The 26,439-nt window shown below is 41.0% G+C and overlaps 1 protein-coding gene across 3 annotated transcripts in view; it reads left to right on the plus strand.

Annotated features, from left to right (window-relative positions):
* The first annotated feature begins 205 nt into the window (after positions 1-205).
* The window catches only part of TGFBR3 (transforming growth factor beta receptor 3), a 164,307-nt gene continuing 138,073 nt past the window's right edge, over positions 206-26,439 (plus strand). For all 3 annotated transcript variants that reach the window (XM_075182390.1, XM_075182393.1, XM_075182392.1), the window contains exons 1-2: positions 206-325; positions 731-895. In XM_075182390.1, coding sequence (XP_075038491.1) covers positions 835-895 — 61 coding nt within the window. In that variant the 5' untranslated portion in view covers positions 206-325; positions 731-834. The remainder of the gene's footprint in view (positions 326-730; positions 896-26,439) is intronic.

Consider the following 26,439-nt stretch of genomic DNA (forward strand, 5'->3'; position numbering starts at 1 on the left):
AAATTAACAATAATAATAATTATAAATAATAAATACATGGATGAGCAGAGAAGAGAATGGTGTACAGTATATATAATAAAATAGAGAATGTTGGTACTGTCCACTAGGGGGCGAACCTAGTCTTCCAGTTACACTGACATCAGAACTAGAAGTACAGTACAGAGCTGGCTTCTGTCAGGCCACGCCCCCGGGAAGAACAAGACTCCCGCCCCCTTCTTTCCTCTTCCAAGCTTGGAGTGCCTTAGAGCCGGAGATGCATGAAACGTCAGCCCAGTGGGAACAGAAAACGGGCACTAGCTCGTTAGCGTCTCCCTGAGATCTCCGGGTAAGTTTGTAACTATTAAATGCCACTTATGTAACAATGATCCCTGGCTCTAGCAAGGCTTTAGCTGCCTTTAGGGGCATGTCCAAAACATCTGGCTCCAGCTCTCATATTAAAACTGCTCTGCATCTGGCTGAAGTGTTTATCTTACTATGTTTGTGCTGTCTTGTGGATTACAATACATTGCAAGCTCCATACATTTTGCAATCTGCAAAGTTTCCTAATGTTTTTGTGCATAGTGTGATCCAATGACAGTGTCACTCACTTCCTTTGGTATCCAATCTGTGCTCATGTAAGTGCTTGTATTCCGCTGCCTCCTGCAAGGAATTGGGGGTGGGAAATGTCAGCAGGATGTTTTTTTTTTTTGTATCAACTACAGATTCAAGTTGTCTTCTCTTTCCTTCTCAGGCTGTAGGGTCCGGTGTATAAAAACAGATAACAGTGAACCAGCACAGTGGGGGAATTTATCAGTGTCCTGCAGAAAGTTATCCGGGATATCCTGTAAAGACAACATGATCACACAGTGGTTTTTGAGTACATGTATTCTTCTCTTCCTGCGCTCATCATCTGCAGGTAAAGTAGACTGTCATCCACTGTAAGCAATGTGTGATATCAGATCATTAGAAACATGTATTATTATTTTTTAATACAAACATTATAAACACGGGTAGGCAGCATGTAGTCCTCCAGCTGGTGTGGAACTAGAAGTCCCAGCATGCTCTCTCAGCCAAAGGCATGCTAGGATTTTTAGTAACACAACAGCTGATTGACCACAGTGTGCATACCTCTGGTATCTGCTGTTTGACACATTTATTACTGAAGTTGTCAGGCTACCTGATTGAATATAATCAGTGTGCTTTGTGGAAGGATATGCTGGAACTTGTAGTCCCACAACATCTGCCATTCCACAGGTAGCCTATTTCTCTTGTAAGCGCAGCTCAGTTCGGCATCTCGATTGCAGTTGTTTTGCAACATGCTTTATTTGAGCAGTATGTTGAGTGTGCTTGTGGCATTCAAGTGGTTAAACACTGCTGAATAGAGTGAGGTATTGCAGACTGCTTAGTTTATTTTAATTACAGGACACCGCAATACACATAAAATGCACAATAACATCCCAGTGGGAACGCTCTTTTATGTGAAATATTGCCTTACAAGCTAATAGTTGACCTACCCGGGCTGTGTTCTCCTTTAAGCGCCTTATCCCAATAAAGTAATTGTGAAACTGGATATTAATCTATAAATAGTGTTACTTTTTGGTTCTAACGTCATTTACGATTTAATAAATCCAGTGCGTGTTTCACCTGTTTCATATAAAAATTGTGAACGTTCTGTTCAGTGTAATAAGCAGCCCCCTCCATCTCTCTCATTCTCCAGTGTTTACTGTGCATTAACAGCTGTTTTTAATAGCACTATTTCTCAGAACATTATTTCTGCCTTGTACCTCAATGAATGACTATGTATGGATTTCCTTTGTGTTATTAATCCCCCAGGACCATGTTAAACACTGATCTACAAAAGATACAAAAATTTTTGGGAGAATCTGGATTTGGAAGCAAAGTTCCTTATCACACGTAGTATTGCAGGTTTGGCCATCGTGTGCCAGTTAGCCTGTTATTGAACAACGTCAGCATGCCCTGTCAGACACAGAGTTAGGGTTAGGTTTAGTTGCTGATCAGCCGAATAGCTGTTTGTCAGCAGCTTGTAATCACAGGTTGCTGACCTAGGGCTAGATTTACTAAACTGTGGGTTGAAAAAGTGGAGATGTTGCCCATAGCAACCAATGAGAATGTAGCTGTAATAATGTAGAATGTACTAAAATGATAACTAGAATCTGATTGGTTGCTATGTGCAACATCTCCACTTATTCAAAACCCCACAGTTCAGTAAATATACCCCCTGGAGTCTAATGGGTATCATAAACTTAATGGAGACAATATGTATAGTTAGTGGTGCCATAAAATATTGTTGTGTTGTTTCAATTTAAATGTGTTTATTTGTTTAAATTAGTAGCATGCAACTTGCTACTCTAGAGCCCCATAATTCATATGTGTGATAAACAAACAATGGTCTTTAAGAGGTGATTCCCTAATAACAGATCCTGTTGTGGAGACCATGCTGTCTTTTCTTATCAAAAGTGAATACTTTTTCTGCTTTTCTTATTAATTGAACATTCTCCATTATTGGGCATTTACAAGCGTTGCCTCAGTAAATCCTAGCTATATATATATTGTGGCAATATGTTGATCTGATGTAGCATTTGGATTTTTACCATTTTAATTGGGACGAAAATAATGTCTATAAATCAGTTTTGTGACCCAGTGCTCAGAGTTTCGCTAGTAAATGTATTTACATTTAATTACTTTATAGTTGTATACAAATTCAGTATATTATTGTAAAAATTTATTGTGTGAGAAATTGGAGTTTAGCTCAACATCTTAATAGTAAAATGTAATTAGTATATTCATTGTATAAAATAGATTTGCAGAGAATGGATTATAAGGACTCTTAAATAGAATGGTCATCTACATTTGTGTCCTAATTTATAGGCTCAGGATCCCTGATACACAAAGGGCTAGATTTACTAATCTGCGGGTTTGGAAAAGTGGAGATGTTGCCTATAGCAACCAATCAGATTCTAGCTATCATTTATTTAGTGCATTCTACAAAATGACAGCTAGAATCTGATTGGTTGCTATAGGCAACATCTCCACTTTTTCAAACCCGCAGTTTAGTAAATATACCCCAAAGTCTTCATTTCACTTTATATGAGCACTAAGCTGATTACTGATTTTCTTATTAGTATTTGTTATATTATGTAAATGGAAAAAAATTACAAAAATCAGTTGTTACATAACTTTATTATGTGTTGCTATAAAATATTCTTTTGATGTGAAATGTTGATTCCATGCTGTGTTGTGTCACTGTGCAAATTGGACATTTGGCAATTATTGTGCATGTTAATAGCTGGTCTTATGACGGTGACAGTTGCCTGAGTTAAATCTAATTGAATTGTAATAGACTGAAGGCAGACCTGTCACCGAATTCTCTAGCCTTAATTTGTTGCTGTACTACATAGTGCCCTGTCAACTGTGTAGTAAGCAAAACAAATGCAGTTCCTCGGAAACCTGTTCACTTGGGAGATACTATCCTGCATGCCACACACTCTCCTGGGCATCCTTCCTCTAACCCTTGCAGCAGCAGAGCTGTAATGTGTAGAGGAAGCTGCCCTGGAGCAAGCACTATACTCTGACAGCCTGACTAGGCTTCAAACTCAGTCTGTCAGATTGTACTATGCTCTCTCCCGGGCCGTTCTCGTCTAGATGCTACGGCTGTGTGGGTATTATAATTATGCGTGTGTGTTATTCTTATTGTTCTCCAAGCGGAAATGTAATATTTTGCACATGACATATTTTAAAATATTCTACAGAATGTTATATTTTGTTTACTTTATTCCTGCCTTTATTTTATATTTTTGTGTACGTTCTTACAGCTTATACATTTCAAAATACAGTTGCAGCATTTTTGTTTTGCTGAGACTACTAAAACACTAGTGACAATGCAGCTGCAACTAGCTGTTCAAAATAGATGTCAATGCCTTGGGTGGTATTTCAGTGACTGTACATTTGCAGCTGTCAGTGCTTTCAAGATGCTGAAACTTTTGGGCAATACAACATTACAAGATCACTTGCACAAGTGTCATAGCATAGCCCTGCAAGAAACATGTGCGCCATGTGCTGCAGTAAGTCCTGGGGTTATATTTACGGAACTCCAGGTTTGAAAAAGTTGAGATGTTGCCTATAGCAACCAATCAGATTCTAGCTGTCATTTATTAGTACATTCTACAAAATGACAGCTAGAATCCGATTGGTTGCTATAGGCAACATCTCCACTTTTTCAAACCCACAGTAAATATACCCCCTTGCTTAATATCTTGTAGTATCTGTCATATCTACAACTGTATTGCAGCAATTCCGAAGAATAACTTAATTACTATTTCTCGTCTGTGCTTCAAGACAGCCCAGTAGAGAGGTGATATGATGGAAATAGTAGAGATGGAACAGAGGGGTAAGATAAAAATATTTAATATAGCAAGGGTGATACTCAAGTCCTGTAAGAGAGCATATTTATCCCCCCACCCCCACCCCCCACACACACCATCAAAAAAAAACCAAAAGAATGATGAAACTGGACACTGGAATCAGTAGATAAGGTGGACCAAAAAGTTGTTTTCTGGACCAAAAAGTTGTTTTCTGGTATTATACTCTATGGGGTCTATAGTCATGGCCAAAAGTTTTGAGAATGACACAAATATTATTTTTCACAAAGTTTGCTGCCTCAGTTTTTGTGATGTCAATTTGCATATACTCCAGAATGTCATGAAGAGTAATTAGATGAATTGCAATTAATTTCATCGTCCCTCTTTTCCATGACAATGAACTTTATCTCCAAAACAACATTTCCACTGCATTTCAGCCCTGCCACGAAAGGACCAGCTGACATCAGGACAGTGATTCTCTCGTTAACACAGGGGAGAGTGTTGACAAGGACAAGGATGGAGATCACTCTGTCATGCTGATTGAGTTATAATAACAGACTGTAAGCTTCAAAAAGAGGATGGTGCTAGAAATCATTGTTCTTCCTGTTAACCATGGTTATCTGCAAGGAAACACGTGCAGTCATCATTGCTTTGCACAAAAAGGGCTTCACAGGCAAGGATATTGCTGCTAGTAAGATTGCACCTAAATCAACCATTTATCGGATCATCAAGAACTTCAAGGAGAGGGTTCAATAGACATGAAGAAAGCTTCAGGGCACCCAAGAACGTCCAGCAAGCACCAGGACTGTCTCCTAATGTTGATTCAGCTGCAGATTTGGGGCACCACCAGTGAAGAGCTTGCTCAGGAATGGCAGCAGTCAGGTGTGAGTGCATCTGCACGCACAGTGAGGTGAAGACTTTGGAGGATAGCCTGGTGTCAAGAAGGCTAGCAAAGAAGCCACTTCACTCCAGTAAAAACATCAGAGACAGACTGATAATCTTCAAAAGGTATAGGAATTTGACTGCTGAGGACTGGGGTAAAGTCAATTTCTCTGATGAATCCCCTTTCAGATTGTTCGGGCCTTCTGGAAAAACGCTTGTCCGGAGAAGGAAAGGTGAGCGCTACCATCAGTCCTGTGTCATGCCAACATTAAAGCATCCTGAGACCATTCATGTGTGGGGTTGCTTCTCAGCCAAGGGAGTGGGCTCACTCAAAATTTTGCCTAAGAACACAGTCATGAATAAAGAATGGTACCAAAACATCCTCCAAGAGCAACTTCTCCCAACCATCCAAGAACAGTTTGGTGACGAACAATGCTTTTTCCAGCATGATGGAGCACCTTGCTATAAGGCAAAAGTGATAACTAAGTGGTTCGGGGATCAAAACATCGAAATTTTGGGTCCATGGCCATGAAACTCATTGAGCAATCCTCAAGAGGCGGGTGGACAAACAAAAACCCACAAATTCTGACAAACTCCAAGCACTGATTAGACAAGAATGGGCGGCCATCAGTCCGTATGTGGCCCAGAAGTTGATTGACAGCATGTCAGGGTGAATTGCAGAGGTCTTCAAAAAGAAGAGTCAACACTGCAAATATTTACTCTTTGCATAAACTTAATGTAATTGTCAATAAAAGCCTTTGACACTTATAAAATGCTTGTAATTTTACTTCAGTATACCATAGCAACATCTGACAAAAAGGTCTAAAAACACTGAAGCAGCAAACTTTGTGAAAACCAATACTTGTGTCATTCTCAAAACTTTTGGCCATGACTGTATGCATCAAGTAAAATATGTAGGAAAGAGTGGCTGATTCTCACTCTTTCTTCATACTGTTAGGGCAGAGGAGGCAGAGTGTAGCAGAGTGAGGGTGCACATGGTAAATATATTAATCATTACAATATGATCTGTTGCACCACAGCCTCAAACCCTCCATGTGTGGAAATCTCCTTTCACCTTTAGGGAGGCAGAGCACTGGAGATCTATGTATGTTATAGATCCAGGGGCGGATCTAGAAAATACTTCTACCCGGGGCGATGTAGGGTGGGGGGTAGGGGGGGGATTTAGGCCCCACCCCCTTTTTGACATCTGAGTCTGCCAGCGGCTGCATACTATGTGCAGGTCCGTTCAGCAGGGACAGGTAGGGACAGTGTGCTGCCCAGATGCTCTGATTGTGTTTAAAACACAATCAGAGCGGCCGGGCAGCACACTGTCCCTGCCTGTCACTGCTGAATGGACCTGCACATAATGTGCAGCCGCCGCAGCAAGCCCCTGCTAGGGGGGGGGCGATCGCGTTTGCCTTACTCTAAATATACTTTTACATTGATCTAATTTGTACTTAAACTTATACAAAGAACCCAGAAATATCACCAAAGCTGAATTTGTATTGAGTCCTCTCTTGCTTATGTCTGTGTTTTTGTTAAATCTACATTCAGTGAGAAAACAGGGCACACATAAACCAGGGACATACAATGTAAGCAATACAAATCTAGAACTTAAAACAAATTTTTGGGAGGATCCTGCTCATGGGAGTTTACAATGAACTGTGTATAAGGGGCATGGTGGGGAGGGCGGATGCAGCATTTCTTTGGTGATTTCATTGGTAGTGTACAGTGTGTACTGACAGCTGCATGCGAACCACTGAGTGTGACTATTGTTGTATACACCAAGAATAGTACTGCAGGGTTAGTGCCATGTTTCCCGTCAGCCCCTTCTGGGTTAAAAACTGGAAGAGGGCTGTCATGGTTGACCAGCCATGACATATGGGGTTACACATAGTTGGGGACGGGATAAATACTTAATGAAGAGGGGGGATAAAAAGATGATAATTAGTGGACTTTAATTGATCTGTTTTATTACATAGAAACATTGTGCTGTAAATGTCTACACACCTAATTACACATTGGACAGTCTTCAGCGTCTGATAGGATGTGGTCAGATCTTATTTTTCAGAGAACATCTTTGTATATTCCTCCTCCTACATACATCAGTGAAGCACTGTGTTCTGTAAAGGTGTCAGACGGTGTGTATGTGTGTAAATAGAATTTTTAAGAGTTTCCCTCTGTGTTGCTCTGCTTGCCCAGTGTGTTTGCTCTATTCCAGGCAGCTGGCATCAGTACCCTGTCAAAGCAATGCATTTCCCAGCAGAACTTATTCGTGTTTGCAATTTATCTCTTGGAAAACATGATTATTTAAAGACATGCGTAATTTTGTTTAATCTTAACACAGCTAAACAAAGACATTGTTTTGGTTACTTTTAGCGTAGACTGCCAATCCTAGCTGTCACATACAGTTCTAGCACCTGTGATTCTTAAGTTTGACTGGTTAAAGTGAGACAGAAATTACGCAAGAGACAACATGCATTCCGGGCCTCATTTGCAGGAGTGAGTCACAGCAGAACATGGGCCAAATGTGTAGTAACCGACTCAGACAGACACAGAATCTGATGGCAGATAACAACCAAATGCCCTTCTAGTCTGCCCTATTCCCTACCTACTTACAGACTCTGACAGACTGATTTAGGTGATATAGAACCTGTGTATTTCCAGTATATCCATATTTATTGGCTTTGGTGCTCTGACCGAAGTACAGAAGTAGTTGTTGGTTAAATAGCACCAATCATTTGGTGTCATACTCTTACATTACCATTTCAAGTGTTTCCAGGACATCGCATTTAGTTGCCATTGTACGGACATGCTGTTCGGTGATGTTAAGGATTGGCCATTACTTCTGGAAAATAATTGCTTCAATTAGAGAATTTCATCACTTCTGTGTGCATACAAACCCAGGGCATTCTTTATCCAAACACACATGAGCATTTAATAAGATTTGTCGTTAAGAGTATTAAGAGTATATACGTAGCTGACACAAATCCTGCACTTGTGCTTTTCATGTAGATTGTTATATTCACTTGTAGGTTGTAAGCGATAGGGAACACAAACCTTCCATCTTCTGTCTCCATGCATGTTTCAGTAATGTACATGTAACACTAGTGCTGTCTAGTATTTTGCCCATTTATATATAAAATACATTAATTATAAATAATATTTACACACAGCATCATGCTGCTCCTTATTTTTCTACAGATTCTTAATATCATCATCATCATCACCATTTATTTATATAGCGCCACTAATTCCCCAGCACTGTACAGAGAACTCACTGACATCAGTCCCTGCCCCATTGGGGCTTACAGTGTGTTAGGGCTTAAATTCCCTAACACACACACACACACACACACACACACACACACACACAGACTAGGGTCAATTTCTTAGCAGCCAAATTAAGCCAATTCACCTACCAGTATGTTTTTGGAGTATGAGAGGAAACCGGAGCACCGGGAGGAAACCCACGCAAACACGGGGAGAACATACAAACTTCTCACAGATAAGGCCATGGTCGGGAATTGAACTCATGACCCTGGTGCTATAAGGCAGAAGTGCTAACCACTTAGCCACCGTAACTGGAATAATATATCCCCTACTCTCAAATACAAGGGCATTAGAAGTCACCTAGGTGTTCTGTGACAATTAAGAGGCCAAGTCCTACTGTACAGCAAGCTAGGTTGTTTGTATGGGGTGATCCTCATATCCAAGTGAGTATTGCCCCTGGGACATCATGAAAAACTTACAAAATGAGTCATGTAACACAAGTGACATCACTACTCTGCAAACATCAGTGTTAGGTTATGGGAGTGAGATCACTGTTCTCCAAACATAAGTGATGACATTACTACCAAATAATATGTTTGACATGATATCTTACAAATATTCAAATTCTTTTCAGCACAGAAAATTCTCTTTACTTTTGCACGATTGTATTTACCAATCTATGGGAACTGTGAAGTTACTTGTAAAATAAAGTGACATGCTTAGATACCAATGGAACAGTACACCCATGCAGGGGAGATTTGTTTTACCATTATGTTGACATCATTGTGTAGTTAATTAAAAAAGAATTAGGATCCGTGGTGACAGATTCACTTTAACGGCTTACACACAAAGCATGCATTTCTTTACTGTAGGATTTTGATTGTAAGAGATATCAAGGCACTGCTCTGTCTCTATGGAGATGATACTCCCCCATTGCAGTCACTTACAATAAGCCCAATCCTTGCAGTTCACAGTGACATTGTCACTAACACAAGGACATTGCAGGAACTGTCCGTTTAGAAAAGGTGGGTGTTTGCTATACTTTCCCAGTAGGGTTTAGATCTTTTTCCATTGCAAATTATGTGCAAGCTTTTTACATGTTGACCCTTTATTTCTTTAAATAGGAATTCCAAATATATCTTCAGCATTACAGTGACCCAGTACTGGTTTTATCATCGTTATCCTGTGCAGAACATGGAGAGAACATAATATTTAATTTAAACATAAATGAAGCCAATAAAAGACTGGGAGAAGAGTTCTAAATGTCCTGTGATGGAAAATTGAGATCTAATAAAAACATGAATAGGTCACGTTTATCAAATAGTGCAATGTGATGCCTATTCGACATTCATTGCAATTAGTCACTCTACAGGGCCACTGGGCCCCAGAGCAAAATTTCGGAGAGTGCATGGCGATGCTGATCTACCCTCCCAAGGCCAGAAGAAGTGGCAAGTGTGGGGGATGTGGTGATGTAATTCACATCATCGCAGCCCCATGCCTGCCGCGCATTTGTCGTGATTAGAGTCATCATCATCCAGAGGGGGTGGAGCCAGGATGATGCGGTTTGCAGCTAATCACATCATGGCTCCACCCACTTCACAAGGGATGTGGGCGGGGTGTGGGAGGGTGGTCTGTGGTCCCTGGAGTCCACAAAAACTCCCCGAAATTCTGGAGTTTCACAGATGTTCCGGGAGAGTAGGCAAATATGGAGGAGTTCCAGCTGTCTGTAATGTAGTGGAAGATTAGATTAACTTGGGCAGACTAAATGGGCCAAGTCGTTCTTAGCTACCATCAAGGTTTATGTTTACCTCCATGATGCCATATTTGAACATTTTTATTTTGGGTATTACTGGTCCTTTGTTGAATAAAAGTAAATATTCTAGTCCCTAGCAAAAAAAGCAGGAAAAAAAATGTATCATGCAAACAAAACTTCGTGCATATTCATAAATAAAATATATCTATAATATAAAAGCCTAGTGGCGTGTGTTAGTCTGTGTGTGTGTGTGACAAAAAAACAAAACAAGCTGCAGCGCCACCTGCTGGGCGGAATTATACACTGACCTACTAAATTCTTAGTGTGTGTGGGAAAAAAAAACTCAGAAAGGGTTGAAATTTGGTATACTAAGATGTTTTTAATTTGTTAATTTAATTTGTTAATTGTTAAAAGTGTTTATAAAGATTTTAAAAATATATATATATATTTCTTGAAGGAGAAGTGACAGTTGGGAGTGGTTGGTGGTTGCCGGGGGTGACAGTGGGGAGTGGTTGGTGGTTGCCGGGGGTGACAGAGCGAGAGGAGTGTGATACTCAGGACCGCTGAGAGAGATCCCTGTGTCTGGATAGACATCTGGATAGATGTGGCGATAAAGATGAAGGATGAGGTGATGGAGAAAAATGATGAGGTGGTGACATGTGGACAAAACCACGTTAAAAAAGGGCGCTTGCGTCGGGAAGTAACGCTCTTCCCCTGAGGAGGCCTGGGCTAGGCCCAAATGCATGACAAGAACCTTTTTAACACCTTAAGTAGCTTGATTTGACTAGAATGCATGAGTATCATGCACGGGTTAACTTGTGTGTGTATATATATATATATATATATATATATATATATTACTTCTAGGCTAGGGACACTGGACATACAGTAGGAATTAAAATGAATTAAAAGTTACGGGCTTCTGTAAAAACATTGCTTACGGTATGCTGAGAGCATTTGCTGATATAGAATAAAAATGATTGCTCATTAAAATTTGTATAAATCTTTGAATATTCCTATAAACACATTGATACTTTTATTATTTGTGTACAGACACCAGTACATGTCCAGCTGTTGCATGAAAGTCACAAGCAGCTAGTAATAAAGATATTACGCTGATGGAACTTTTCCTACCATACAAGGAGGTGGATTTTACCCCAAGTGGGGGCTCCGTCAGAGTTTCGTGCTGTTTGTGTTACAAATACACCATCATAACGTGCATTTTAATTGCCTTGGGCTGTGAAAATGGCAGAACAGTTTTCTATGATGCACTTTAAAAGCTTCACAGCATTATTTCTGAAAAGTTAATGATCGACCCAGTGTATGGTATAACTCACATACAATGAGCTGCCTGCAAACTTTGTTTAACCAACCAATTCACCTCCCTCCCAAACTACTACCAACCAGAACTCTGAGAACAGGACATCAAAGGGCTTTATCAAAGAATTAAGCATTAGAGTGTAAACGCAATGTTTACTTGCCAGGCAAGAAGATTAAACAGGGTGATAAATGTGCAGGTAAATCAATGAGTAGTTTTGTGACTTGAAGACTACAAAGACTTTTTTAAGCATTTGAAAGGTTGAAAGTCTATTTATAGACTTTGGGAAAACAAGTAACATCAAGGAGTTCACAGCATTTATATTGCTTTACTAATTGTACTAATTGTCCCATTGGGGATTCATTTGAAAAAAATTGCACAATTAAAGACATATTATAGACATATAACTTTACATATATTTAACTAAATGTACATATACTTTTTACATTTCTGTGCAAAATTAAATATAATTGAGGTTTGCAAATTAATTGAAGGAAAGCAAAAAAAAAATTACTTCATAAACAGCAAAAGCACAAGTGATACCTGTGGACGTCAATAAGGTGTCAGTGTTTTCATAGGTGCTTATAAGGTTTGAACACCGCATCAGTTAGCTGGAGTAGTGCCCGTTGAAAACAGATCCCTGCAATATGTGTACATTTCACAGTGCATCTCTGGCATCATTGTTATTGCATTTCTTTTTATTACATGACTGCTTTTGAACCTGGTGTGTTTGGTAAGGAATTTAGACTGTAAGCTCCAATTGGGAGGAAACTGAAGTGAATGATTCCATAAAATAGCAGTTCAATGTGCCCAAGATAACTGCCTCACCTTCTGCAACAATGGAGGGAATTCAGTTGCCAGTGAAGTGGCGCACGGACATCGTGTCGCGTACATTGCTGGCAATTACGGTACATATCTCCGTTCATTATTCCTCCACTTGTGTAGTATTTTGAGTCCTACTGGGAAAAAAGTGTTAAATAGATAAAAAAAATATTATAATTATTAGTTTAGGGGACTGCATTCTGGCTTTTCCTGTTTGTAATATTCCTAACTCTGTACTCTTTCTGTCTACAGTTAATTAGAAAGCAGACATCTTTTTTAAAATAATAGTGTGAGATCTTTCTTACTTGGCACTATACCAGCCTGGCAAAGTGTGTGCAACAATGTAAACCAGAAATAAGGCACAGACACAGATATTTGGAAAATTGAAGGTCGCAGTTTATTTAGGTATTAAACCTTCATGGTGGCGGTGAGAGCGTAGCAGTCAGCTAACAACTAATCTTCAACCAATAAACAGTGGAGGACAAACGCTCAACCACTAACCAAGAATCTCCTCTTTACCAATTGTCCGGTGCTAATCTGGTGTCAGTGTGCCTGCTCCTTTCTAGACTCGACATCGCCGTGCTGCGCAAAGCACGGCAAGGGACCCTCTGCACAGAAAGGGTCTAGAGTCATGTTCTTCGAAAGGGGCAGTGACGAGCGGCCAATAGGGGTAGCACCTTTGACTAGTCGCCGACTGCACAGCTCTCATACCCAATGCTGGGATCCTTTAACTGACTCCCAGTCTGCCCTCAAAACTCCCCACTAGAAAACCCAAATGACTACATAACTGACCGATGGAGATCCTTACACCCTCATCGGAGAGATGCACACCATCCGCACTGAACAGATGCACCTCCTGGAAACTAATGGACGGATGTGGTATTACCATGCTTTCTAGCAGAGTGATAACTTTACCTGTGGTACTGTTCATTTTTTTTTCGAAGTACCTTACATAAAAATGGGGGGGGGGGGGGGGGGGGAATTGACAACCTCTATGAAATTCGAGGGACTATGTGCGACCAACATAATTTCATATCCAGCCAGCGCATACGCATGCCCTTTAAATCCTCCTGTATAGCAATGATTACGGCCAATGATTCAACACTACCCACAATATTATCTCCTGCATGCACCACCAAAATGTCAGGAATTACATATTTCAGCCTCTAGCAAGGGCATGAGATCAGGCCATCTAAGGCCGCGCTTCCCCACCCAATTCATATCTACTGGACATGGAAATGGTGACATATCTATGGCTAGTGGGTGAAAGCCCACCCCGACTACGTAGGAATGGCCGATGATACATAAAAGGATCTTTCTGTCGGGAGAACCTGTGACAGAAACATGTTACATTAGCTCCCGACTTAGTATGAACGATTATGCAATCCATTACCAACCTACAATTAGAGCTCAATACTACTGCGTAACAAAAAGTCCTGTCCAGTAAGGATGTCAGGGGTCAACTACAAGTTAAAAATTCCTTACAAAAATGTACTAGCTTAAGCTCCAGCCGATGATGTAAACACCATATGGCGTTACATAACTAAACAAACATCCACTGCAAGGGCTATAAACCAAGCAGACCCGCACTAAAGGCCGCTTTATCTTAATGTGAAAAACCAGCCACCACACTAGGAGGCAATTAATATGTCGGGAAGGTAAAGGGCGTAACCCATATGAAGGTCAAGAAACCCCAAACCCTGGAGGCCAATAGCCAATCAGGCCTGTATCCTAGGTAAACGGTTTTTATTCACTTCCTCTGCACACCACTGAGGTCATAACCAGTCAGGATGTCAGTGGTCACCAAACCAAGCAGTTTCTTAACAGCACGAAACCAGCTTTACCACAATGTGCACCACGGTGCCAAAGGCAGAGGGGCAGTGCGCAACCAAATTACCTGAAACTAGGAACTAAAAACCAATCAAACCCCGCACCTATGTCGCTTTACCATAAAGTTAAAACTGCCGCCACATGAGCAGGCGAATAATAATTGGGCTGTGAGGGAGAGGGGGAGAGAGCGGTAGCCCATATGAAGGACAAAAAAACCTGAAAACCCTTGAGGCCAATAGCCAATCAGGCTTGTATCCTAGGGAAACGGGAAAAAATCCCTTCATGCCCTTCTAAACGCGACAAGCAGCAGTGCCCTAGGTTACCGAGGTGCATGTGTGTGTGGGGGTGGCAGAAGGAAAATGGCTTAAGACAGTTGAGGCCAATTATGTCCCTTATAAGCTCCTGACTTTCAAACGACCTAACGCCTATATAGCTGAGACAGGAGCGCCTCTGTCAACTGCAGCAGTAGCCACCCCAAACCAAAAGCAGTGGGTGCCATAAGGGGCCGGGTTTAAACTCCCATTCTCAAAGACACGTTTGAGGATGGCTTATAAAAGCAATTTGGTTATAGTTACCACTTCGGTGAGGATCACCCAGGGCGCCACCCAGCGGGGTTGGACCCTTTAACATTTGAACCGAATGACCTTTGCCCAACTGATCTGTATGGAACAGAGAATTGAACAAGCCAACTGTTTAATCACAACCATCATGTGCCAAGTAAGTAATGCGACCCCAACATCTCGCTGTTAAAGCAGTCCTGACATAAGGCCAAGAGGCATCTAGCTACCATCATGGAAAATGCTTACAAACTGAAACGGAAAACCTGTCGTAATTTGTGGCTGTAGCCGTTCTAACATAAGTAAAAGTGTCACATTAATTCAGGACCGAGCCAATAATGGCCAAATACTACATGAATTATGTCACATTAATCATAAGGCAAGGAGGGGTATACCCTTAGAACAAATTGTGACAGACCCTTTTCAAGCCGCAGCTGTAGCTGCCCCAATTCTAAGTGAAAGGGCTCTAAGTTCCTGATTTGAGCTAAGACTATAATATCGGTGGCTGGAGAAAAATTTTTGGTCCCACCTGTAGCCTATTAAGTGAAGAATATAAAACGTGGCGCACCCCTGAAACCTGAAGGCTACCTCCAAGCCAAAGCCATATGGTTGGGTCTACACGTGTAGCGATGGATACTAAGGCCCATTACCAAAATGGTACTTCTCAGACCTATGAATGATTGTCACACAGAGGGCGTCTTTGACCTAGAGTCCTACAGGAAGACGAGGGCTGCATGTGATTCCAGACTGTAAAATTTTCTTCAAATGTATTTCAACATTATATATAGCCATGGGTGTGATACCACCTAGAGCGCTAGGCTGTAAAAGACAAATGTCATCCCACGGGGAACATAAGACTGTGTGTCAGCAAAGTATGTACATGGCATGACGGGAAATACAGGGTAAGCCTCTATGACTTCATTGTGGCACCACCGTCCAGAATATTGGTATAATCTATCCTCAGATAAATGGCTTGTGAGTAACAAGCGGTGTATAATGTGTATAACACGAAAGAGCCTGAGAGATGGTATTTAAAACTAATGCAAGCACCCGATGCTAGGAGTTATAACATGTCCTATCCAAATTATCAACAAGTGTAAAGTGTGGTGAGGAAGATTCTGTACTTAGGCATACCACGATGATACACCTTGTCCGATAGTACTACACACTATGTTCTCAAACTACAAATGACGATGGGTACTCATGCCGGAGGGAATACCCACAGTATTTACTGAATGGAGCAGGCATAAACACTCAAATACAAAATCGTTGTAAACCACAAGACCCTAGACTGTTTAACAGAAGCTACAAAACAGGTAAGTAAGTAGGCTGGGCCAAAAGAGAAGGGGGGGGGGCAGGCACAGAAGAGCTCATTAAAGGGCCTTTATAGTATTCTCCCCCAAATATTAGTTAATGATACATCTCTGTGACAGACAATAGCAACCGTAATAGTCAGGATACTGGTGTGTGCAGATAGCCGTTACACAATGGGCAATGTAAAAAACCATGCCTCCCCCCCATTGGGCTATTAAGATCAACATAGAGGCACTGCAAACAAACCACGGGTGGCTCACTGGACATAGGGTCCAGGACTTCAAGTAATAACATGGGGGGGAGGGGTATCAACACCATACTTCCCAAGCCGTGTCTGCTTTGTAACCCAAAATCACAATAACAAATTAAGTTGCGATGAATACCAAAATAGTGCACCATCAGCATAGTAGACACCTAAAAGCAGGATCCCAGGGACTAACAGACACAGCGATCACATTATATTCTGCGCCAGGGAAAAACTGAAAGCTGACAGCGAGGGGGCACTAAACGCGTATCGCACAAATCCCAGGCAACTCACCAATACACCTGCTGACACATGAGGGACCAACTGTGTGCTAGGTGCCCCAAAACAAGAGAAATCTGAGTGTGGGGGGTGCAAAGGGGGGTTACAGCCACCTGGGGGGGAGAATAGCAGGAACATGGGAGAGGTGGCTGCATTATGCACACTGGGTCAATTTCTGCTAGGTCCAGAGCGCACGCTATATCTTTGCCAGTCCACAGGCCTGAGGGGGGCAGACTCTGGGCACTGTAGCATGCACTAGCAAGGGCGGGGTGGTGGTATAAAAGCCAGCACCTGGGAACTCTAAACTGGAACCTCTGGTGCTGTTGAACTATGAGGAGAATTGGATTGTATGTCAGACCTATGCATACTAACTGTGTCTCTGCTAGCATGGACCAAAGATTGGGTTTTTACTGTGTTTTCCCCGGCGACAGGTAAAATGGCCACAGGGGGGTGGGATAGGGGCGTGGCCATGTGACCACTCCCGGTACGACCGAGGGAGCCATAAGTGAATCGGGCAGGGGGATTGCTGGTGTAGCGGGAACAGGGCATTTTGAGGAAAATGTGAGTTATGAAAAGGGGCAAGGAAAATGAATATCAGCCAAGCCAGTGCTAAAAATATAAATTGCTAAGATAAGCAGACTGCTGGGGCATACAGCGGTGAATCAGTGATCATAACCACATTTATGTTTTATTTTTTAACATCCCACAGCACAGCATTTTCCCTGTAGGGTGTGTTGCAGAGAAGAAAGACAATTGATTATGGATTTTCAGGTTGCATAATGCATTGTATGATAATGAGTTAAATTGGACTCAGGTTAAAATGTGCTGCTTATTTGTCTGTATTAGACCCAGGGGCGGGCTGGGCCGCTCAGTCCAACCGCTGTTAGGGCCAGCTACCCCCCCGCCCCCGGATGCAATATTACTTGATTATTACCGGCGGCTGCATCACATGACACGCGATGCAGCCGCGTCAGCGCACAGGCGGCCGCCTGTGCACCCCTCCAGGCTGATATTTGCCAGCCTGCGCTTGATTAGACCTTACACTGCATAGACACATATAGATAACAGGGAGAAAACGGAGGGAGAATAACAAAAAAGGCAAGTAAGCAGCAGAAGGGTCAAACAGACAGTGGCAGACAGTAAGGGAACAGATAGGAAAAAACATGAAGTACAGGTGACAGAGATAAAGATATTACCAGATACAGCCCATTATGGAGAGGCTCCTTAGCAGCACAGTCAGGAATAGAAAGACCCAGCATTCCTTGCTCCTTGCATTTATACAAAGTAAACCTCCCAGTGACATCTTATTAGCTGGCTTAATGTAAACACCAGAAAACTTAACTCCTATTGGTTAATGCCTATTCAGAGATCCAACACGTAATATATATATATATATATATATATATATATATATATATATATATTCTGATGCTGATAGAAACTAATCCACAACAGTCCAAAAATTACAGTTGTTGCGTATATATGTGTTATCTTGGCTCATGTTTTTGGAAGCCTCTTCACAAAACCTGTGTTTGACTGTGGCCTCATTCACTGTGAGAGCTGGAGCGAAGTAAATAAACACGAACATGAGGGAAGGGGAGCAGCTGGGTATCTTCAGGTGACATAGCAGGATATGTCCTCTCTGCCAGTTGCCTCATGTGCATTTCAAGAGGAACAAAACGTAAACAGATATTTGCGCCATGTTGCCGTGGCATGTTCTGAGCTGTCGCCTTTCCTCATCTGGCAGTACAATGTTTACTGGACAAATAAATTGTAGATTGAAATTTGCATTTCATATATGATTGTCTCCTGTCTCAAGTCATTGAAATATGGTTTTGCCGAGAAGGACCTTCTAGCTGGATTTATTCCTAGCAGTAAAAAGGGCCGCCTTAAGTCCCAGAATGCTTAGCATTATTATAGAAACCAGGGGATAAACATGTGTGATATATGTTATGATATAGACTTTGCAGCTCAAGGTGGATGCCCCCAGTAACAGAACTACCGCAGCTGTAGGGGGAGTAGCTGCTATGATGCCTAGAGGTGAGGGGCAATGCTTGGTCACCTTCCAGAACAGAGCGAGGCCTTTTCTGAGCATGCTCGGGTCTGACACGTGCAGAGAAGCCCTTGTCTGGGAGGTCTTCACTGCTCTTGGGGAGCTATATCTGGCTCTCAAGCCACCAGTCGGTCCTGCCCTAGTTATTGTCAGCTTCAGTAAATATTAATTAGTGTTTGATCTATCTGGGATTGCTTGCACTTCTATGTTAATACCCAGTCTTTAGGAATCTTCTTAAACAAAAATGCCATTTTCCACAAGAGGAAAAAATAAACATGGATGCCAAAATAACTGAGTACATAGGAAGCTGAAAGGTTTGGTACTAAAATGCAGAATACAGGAAATCCTGAGACAACAGGGATTTCAGACGGAAATATGTGCCTCTCTGAAGGGTAAACTGAAGTGTAAGTGTGATAGCTGGTTATTAGATTTTTCTGGTCTTATACAGTTCCTTAAGCTCTACACTTATACAATCAATGAACACCATAAAGCATTCACAGTTTTGTAGATATAACATAGACCATAATGTAACTCACCAGTATACACGACTTGAATATTTGAAGGAGTTTTGTAACAATTCAAACATGTAGTTTCTATGTATTGTGCACTAAAATGTATGTTATATACTAAAAAAGTGCTATGGAAAAGTTGCTATTTTCTGCTTATAGCTGCATGTATGCTTTGGTCTGTTTGAAACATTTATTTTTGTAGCTGTATTTTCATTTCCTTTACCCATTTACTATTAGTAGATGGAAAAAAAGTTCAAATGGATCCATTTGCCTACACTAAGCCATTTTGTGGTATTCATGATATGCAGAAAATCAGTTCACTGGTAAAAAAATGCCCCTCTTCTCTGTGTGTAGGCGGAAAGTACACTTCAACAAAACCTTAAAATAAGCACATGCATTTTTAATGGATTTACGACTTAGACAAGGTAGACTAATTGAATACAAACATGAAAACAAAGGGTAGAGAGCCCTGATCATGAAAGAGCTTACAATCTAATTGGAAAAGGGCACAGCTGAAATGAGAGAAATGACCGTGGCTCAGTGTGGAGATTGGGACAGTTGTGATGGTGCTATAGTGTGGTAGTATAGTTGAGATTAGGCAGGTGTGAGGGTGCTACTTATGTGGGTAATGTAGGTGGAAGTAGGGTAAGCTCATACTTGCCTACTTTGTCAATTTGTCTTCCTGGAGGTCTGGAGGCAGGTGGGCATGTGGGGTTGGGGCTCAGAATCAGGTAACTAAGCTCCACCCACTAAGCTGTCATCATCAATTTGCCCTATACCAGCAGGGCAACCGGAAGTCTAGGAGGACTCACAGAAATTTGTGAGTCTCCCGGACATTCTGGGAGAGTAGGCAACTATTAAAGAGATGGGTTTTCAGAGAGGGTTTAAAAAGTTGAAGTTGTGGGAGTGTCTGAGATATAGTAGGGAATTCCATAAGTGGGTAGAAGTCATATAGTCTTGAGCGAGAGTTGGTTACCAGAGATGAGGCGGTGCTACTCTTGTCATATGTATCTTAAGAACCTCAGGCGATTCACACGTAAAATACTTTGCTGTTGCATTAAACTTTTCAGTGTTGCTGTTTCCATTGCTTTTGCTACGTATCAAGTTTCCATGATTACGTCCCACAAACTAAACTGTTCTTTTGTCACTTGTCAATTTTTTGAATTGATATGCTGCATTTTGGCCCACTGACAAAATGGCTGCTTCTATAAAGGAGCCAACTATCGGCATACGCACAAATATATGGCTGTATGTTTTCTCTGTTATTGTACTGTCAACTTTATAATAAAAAAAACTACGTCTCCCACCATCATCAGCCAGGCAAAAAGTGTGATAATATCATGCAAGCTGTGGTTAAGCAACAGCTGCACTGTGGGTGGACTACAGACATTGCCGTACATAATCTCCACTGAAGGAATTGTCCCAAGAAAAGATTTAACAGCTAATAAAATTATGTATCTTCGAAAATTGCGCAGACAAATTTTTAATTAGTTTTTTGTGCTAAAGAATGTTTAATGATGATTGCTTCATGCGCTCAGTACAGTGTTATTTATCAGCTTGTAAAGTAAAAATAATCACAGATGATCTCATTATGGACTGAAGTTTTCTCAATAGTAAACGTTTCCACTGGTGGACATAATGTTCAGCCAGAACTGTTGTTTGTGTGAAACTCATCAGTAAAGCATTTTGCGTACAGTAAAAAAACAAATGTGATGTCTTTTGCAATGTATATAAATTGCTTTTTATTTATTCACTAAGAAATGCACCCGCTAAACTGGAAAGCAGTAACATGATTTATAATGCATGTGCTGTAACCCATAGCAACCAGATGTTATTTGCCCTAGTCTTAAGCAAGATAAGATAATGAATGTACTCTAAATTTTGTGTATTTAATATTTTGTATACCATGACTTTGTATACTAATTTGTATCTGGCCTACAGTACCTCTATGCTACCAGAGGTGCTGCTGTTTTGCCATTGGACATTTCCACCTTGCCTGCAGGAATTAAACTCCTTCCCTGATTATTACCTGCACCTGTTCCACTGCCCTATATACCTGCCCCAAACATTGCACCTTGCAGTTCATTAACTGTTTGCTGCTTCTGGTCCCTGGTAATTGTGCCTGTTGTTCTTCTGATTATCTGGGTTCTACCTGTTCCATAATTTTGCACCTTTTTTCTGTGACCCAAGACTCTGGCTTCGTTTGACTTTGCTACTGTTTACTCCCTGGTATCATTGTGGATTTTTCCTTCTTCTGACCCCTGGCTTGCCTGACCCTCCTTTGACTGATTCATCTGTGGATCATCTGGTGCCTCCTGCCACCTGGCTAAACCTGGTAACCTGCATCTGCACTTCCCCATTTGTACCTGACATCCAGTGCCTCGTGCCTCCTGAGTATCCTGGTATTCAGTCTATATATTTATGTTTGATGCTGACCATACACTGGCCGATCGGTATATGTGTGTTGCCAAATCTGAGTGGTCCAATTGTTTGGTACTCAGACTGAATAAGACAGAGCACAATGATGACCACATACATTGTCAGATGTGGTCATTGTCTGAATGAACTTACCCTCCAGCCCTAATGACATCTGGGGGTAAATGTATGAACCTCCAGATTCTTCAACTCCGGCGAGTTCAGCGTCTTCAGCGCTTAAACTTAAAGCGGCGCTGCCTTGTAAAGGGAAGTTTCCCTTTACAAGGCAGCGCCGCTTTAAATTTAAGCGCTGAACTCGCTGGAGTTGAAGAATCCGGAGGTTCATACATTTACCCCCTGATGTTGATCTGGGTTGGCTGTCTTTTATGGGTCTATAGATTCTGCAATTTGAGGCCAGTTAAGTCTATAATGCCTTAACTGGTCATCGAAAGATGCCCCTGATGAGCATATTTAAGCAATAGGATAAAGAAATAGGCAGAGTGAGTCCCCATGTCTGGCATTCCATACCTGTCAACGGTTTTTGAGCCAGTTGGATGCCCAGAGGGGAAATGAAAGGCTGAGCTCAATGTCTTATGCAGAAAGACGGGAACTAAGGACCAGACCTGTGAAAGTGTAAGGGAATAATATTGGGAATGGGAGCCAGAGTCTCTCCAAAGCACATTGTTGGACAGTATACTAGTACTGCTGTTTTGTTACTTACGTACTGTTTATTGAAAACTTCTTACTTCCAATTCCTTTGAAAATGACTGAAGTTAACAGATTTTTCCATTTTACCTCTTTTCACCCCTTAATACACTTTGCTGATCTAGCATATCCTTTTAGATTTGTATAACAATACTGTATATCCTGTTTAGGCTGTAATTATAACCAGATGATCTACATATATTGTAGACACACCCAGCTATACATCAGATCTATAGTCTTCAATAAACATATACATGTATAAATGTTATTTGTCCCATAGATTGTAAGCTTGCGAGCAGGGTTCTCTTACCTCTCTGTCTGTATGTATTACCCAGTATTGTCTTATTAATGTTTGTTCCTAATTGTAAAGCGCTACGGAATATGCTGGCGCTATATAAATAAATGATGATGATGATGATATTGAACCTCCTATGATAAGCAAATACTACACAGATTATTCATCCCTAAAATGTCTGCTTCAGAATTTTTAACAGTTTTTAGTCCTTTGAAAGCCAATTTGTGCATAATTGTGCTCTGTTTGCTTAAAATGATGTTCAATGAATCTGCCCTGCAGATAGAAAATCGTTTTTCAGCTCTTTGTTTTATTGTTCACTTTGAAATGACCCCATAGGTCAAAATGGGAATAAAAAGCCTATTATATGAAGCTTAAAATTTGTGGCCCTACATTTTTATGATGTGATAATTACTTGCTGAGGATTTTCACTTCCTGAGGCATTTCAGATTTGCAAATTGCCCATCACATTGTGCTCAGTTTGCCTCTAAAGCTGTGCTTTAATTATCCATGATCCAACTGTTAATCTAAAGATGGAAAAGTAAAGACATACAAGCTCTTAATACATCTCTGGTAAAAGAAAAATAATTACCCTGTAATATTTATTATCAAAAATGAAAAATTGGAAAATTAAATCCCCCCCCCGCCCCCAAATGTTCAATTGTCAACAGTCTGCATCCATCTATGCTGTGCCTTCCGGAAGTTAATGGGAGATAAGCTTGCGAGCAGGACCTCCTTACCTCTCTGCCTGTCTATATTACCCAGTATTGTTTTATTACTGTGTTCGTTCCCAATTGTAAAGCGCTACAGAATTTGATGCCGCTATATAAATAAATGATGATGATAGGAGTACAGTTGCTGGGGGTATTTCTTCAGGGTCCATGAATGGTGCCTGAAGATGTTCCGATATGGTGGTAGAGGGAGGTTCAATACCCACATTTTATTTGTATGCAGATATCCTTTAAATAAACAGTATATATTATGGATTATATACGTTTGTGTGTCTCAAACCCTGTAGAATGAAACTACACACTTAGGTAGCTTTATTATATTAACCTATATTAAGTTTTCTGGTAAACACATGAATTATATAGTGAATGCTGCCCAGCATGTCTACATTAGACACGTCTTAGATAAAATATCTGAAATATGAGTTTTACTATCAAAACTTAGGTGGTTGTAACTGACCACTACCCAGCCTGCTTCCTGCCTGTGGTCTATAAATAGGAGTGTTGTCCTGTCATATTGTTACTATTATACACTGTGTTGTGATATCTTTGCCACTATGCATACCTCCCAACATTTAGGGGCATATTCAATTGACGGCGGGATCGCCGAAAATCCCGCGCTCCAAAAATATTACCGTTATTATGGTAATCCTGCGCGAGAAAACTGTTAATACGGTAATTCACTCGCTGAATTGAGCCGCGAGCTGAAATTCAGTGAGATATTACCGTATTAACGGGTCCAGAAAGCAGGAGATAAAATAAGCCATGCCCTTGTTCAGCCCAATCTCCGCCCACAAATGAGCAATTTAACAATGCCACCCACTTTCCTGTTAAGCCCCGTCCCTTTTGTGGCACGCGAATCAGAATGTCCCTCCAAATTCAGGACCATTGGGAGGTATGCAAGTATTGAGTTGCAGTCAGACCATTTAATATTGCAGACTTTAACAACAAACCATTGGATACCTTTGTGTGATCGCCCATGTGATAGCACCCTGTGCATCCTGCAACACAACACATGGCAGAGCATCACATAGCACCCTGTGCGGCTCTGGGAGCTGCGAGCTGAAATCCGGCTTACTATTGCCGTAATAACGCCTCGGGATATTCAAACAATTGAATATGCCCGCATATTTAATTCTCGGCGGAAACGCAGAGAATCTCGCGGTCTGCGCACGATTGCCGTTATTATGGTAATTGTGCGCGGAAAAACCGTTAATACAGTAATTTTCTCGCTGGATTTCAGCTCGCGGCTCCCTGAGCCGCGAGCTGAAATCCAGCTAACTATTACCGTTTTAACGGTAATAGTTTTTCTTCGACGCGGAAAACAAACATTTGAATATGCCCCTTAGAGTGCATTTGGAATAAACTTCCCCCATGATTAAAAAACTTTATCTCAGATACAATACCTTCACCACTACTAACCTCCTAAAGGGAGCTTCAAAAGATATAAAGTACATCTTCTGTCATTTAATCCTTATCTCCAGCTGTGGCCTGTTTCATAATGTGTCAGTCGGTACATGAAGATAGAACACATTAGAACACATTTCTTTTGTGTGAACTGTATGATTAAGTATCAGTTGTGCTAGTTGCATTTAAACCTTCTTGCTATATTTTAAATACTATACAGGAGTGGGGTTCATTGTACTGCAAACCAACACATCCACTGTGCTCCAGGGTTTGGCTGATTGCACTTTGTATCCTTCCCGAAGTGCGGTGCTGTTCCTAGTCGCTTACTCCTCTCCTGAAAACACTAAGGGCCTGATTCATTAAGGAAAGCAAGGCAAAGGAGTGAGTAAGTGTCATCTGGGACAAAACCATGTTACAATGCAAGGGGTGCAGATTAGTTTAGAATTTTGCACATAAGGTAAAATACTGGCTGTTTTTTCATGTAGGACACAAATACTTGATAACTTTATTTTTACACTGAAATTTAAAGTTGATCTAGGACATGCCCTACCACAACAATAAATCTGTCCCCACATTTTAAATTTGCCTCACCCTCCAATGCAACATGGTTTTTCCCAGGTGCAAAGTTACTCATTGTTTTTTTTGCTTTACTTTCCTTAATGAATCAGGCCCCAAGTGACCAGTATAAAGGAACATACATCTCCCAACTGTCCTGGAATCGGAACAGTTCAGAGGTATGTTCCGCATAGGACTAAAACATCTATTTTTAATCAATTAATTAAATTAAAAATTAATTATAATTTTATTTAGCAAAAATGATTATCAGGATATTTTAAAGTAAGCAGATAGATTATCTATAATATAAATGCTTAGTGGCGTGTGTTAGTCTGTGTGTGTGTGTGTGTGTAAAAAATAAAACCAAGCTGCAGCGCCACCTGCTGGGCGGAGTTATACACTGACCTACTAAATTCTTAGTGTGTGTGGGGAAAAAAATTCAGAAAGGGCTGAAATTTGGTATACTAAGATGTTTTTAATTTGTTAATTTGTTAATTGTTAAAAGTGTTTATAAAGATTTAAAAAAAATATATATATATTTCTTGAAGGAGAAGTGACAGTTGGGAGTGGTTGGTGGTTGCCGGGGGTGACAGTGGGGAGTGGTTGGTGGTTGCCGGGGGTGACAGAGTAAGAGGAGTGTGATACTCAGGACCGCTGAGAGAGATCCCTGTGTCTGGATAGACATCTGGATAGATGTGGCGATGAAAATGAAGGATGAGGTGATGGAGAAGAATGATGAGGTGGTGACATGTGGACAAAACCACGTTTAAAAAGGGCGCTTACATCGGGAAGTAACGCTCTTCCCCTGAGGAGGCCTGGGCTAGGCCCAAATGCATGACAAGAACCTTTTTAACACCTTAAGTAGCTTGATTTGACTAGAATGCATGAGTATCATGCACAGGTTAACTTGTAACTTATAATACACATTTCAATTTGAAACACATACCTACACCACCACCTTCCTAGCAAACGGCATGTTTAATAACCCCTAGCACCTTTTCATATGTGCATTAAAAAAGTGTATTTTATAAATACGTTTGTTGTAAAACATTCACATTTGTTAGGAGGTGTAAACATTCCAAGGTTAGGTTTTCTGCACATTTCTTAATGCAGTGTGATGTTAAATGCCACACTTTTAAGATGCA

The sequence above is a fragment of the Mixophyes fleayi genome, chromosome 8, assembly GCF_038048845.1.
Source record: "Mixophyes fleayi isolate aMixFle1 chromosome 8, aMixFle1.hap1, whole genome shotgun sequence".
In the NCBI taxonomy this organism is placed as follows: domain Eukaryota; kingdom Metazoa; phylum Chordata; class Amphibia; order Anura; family Limnodynastidae; genus Mixophyes; species Mixophyes fleayi.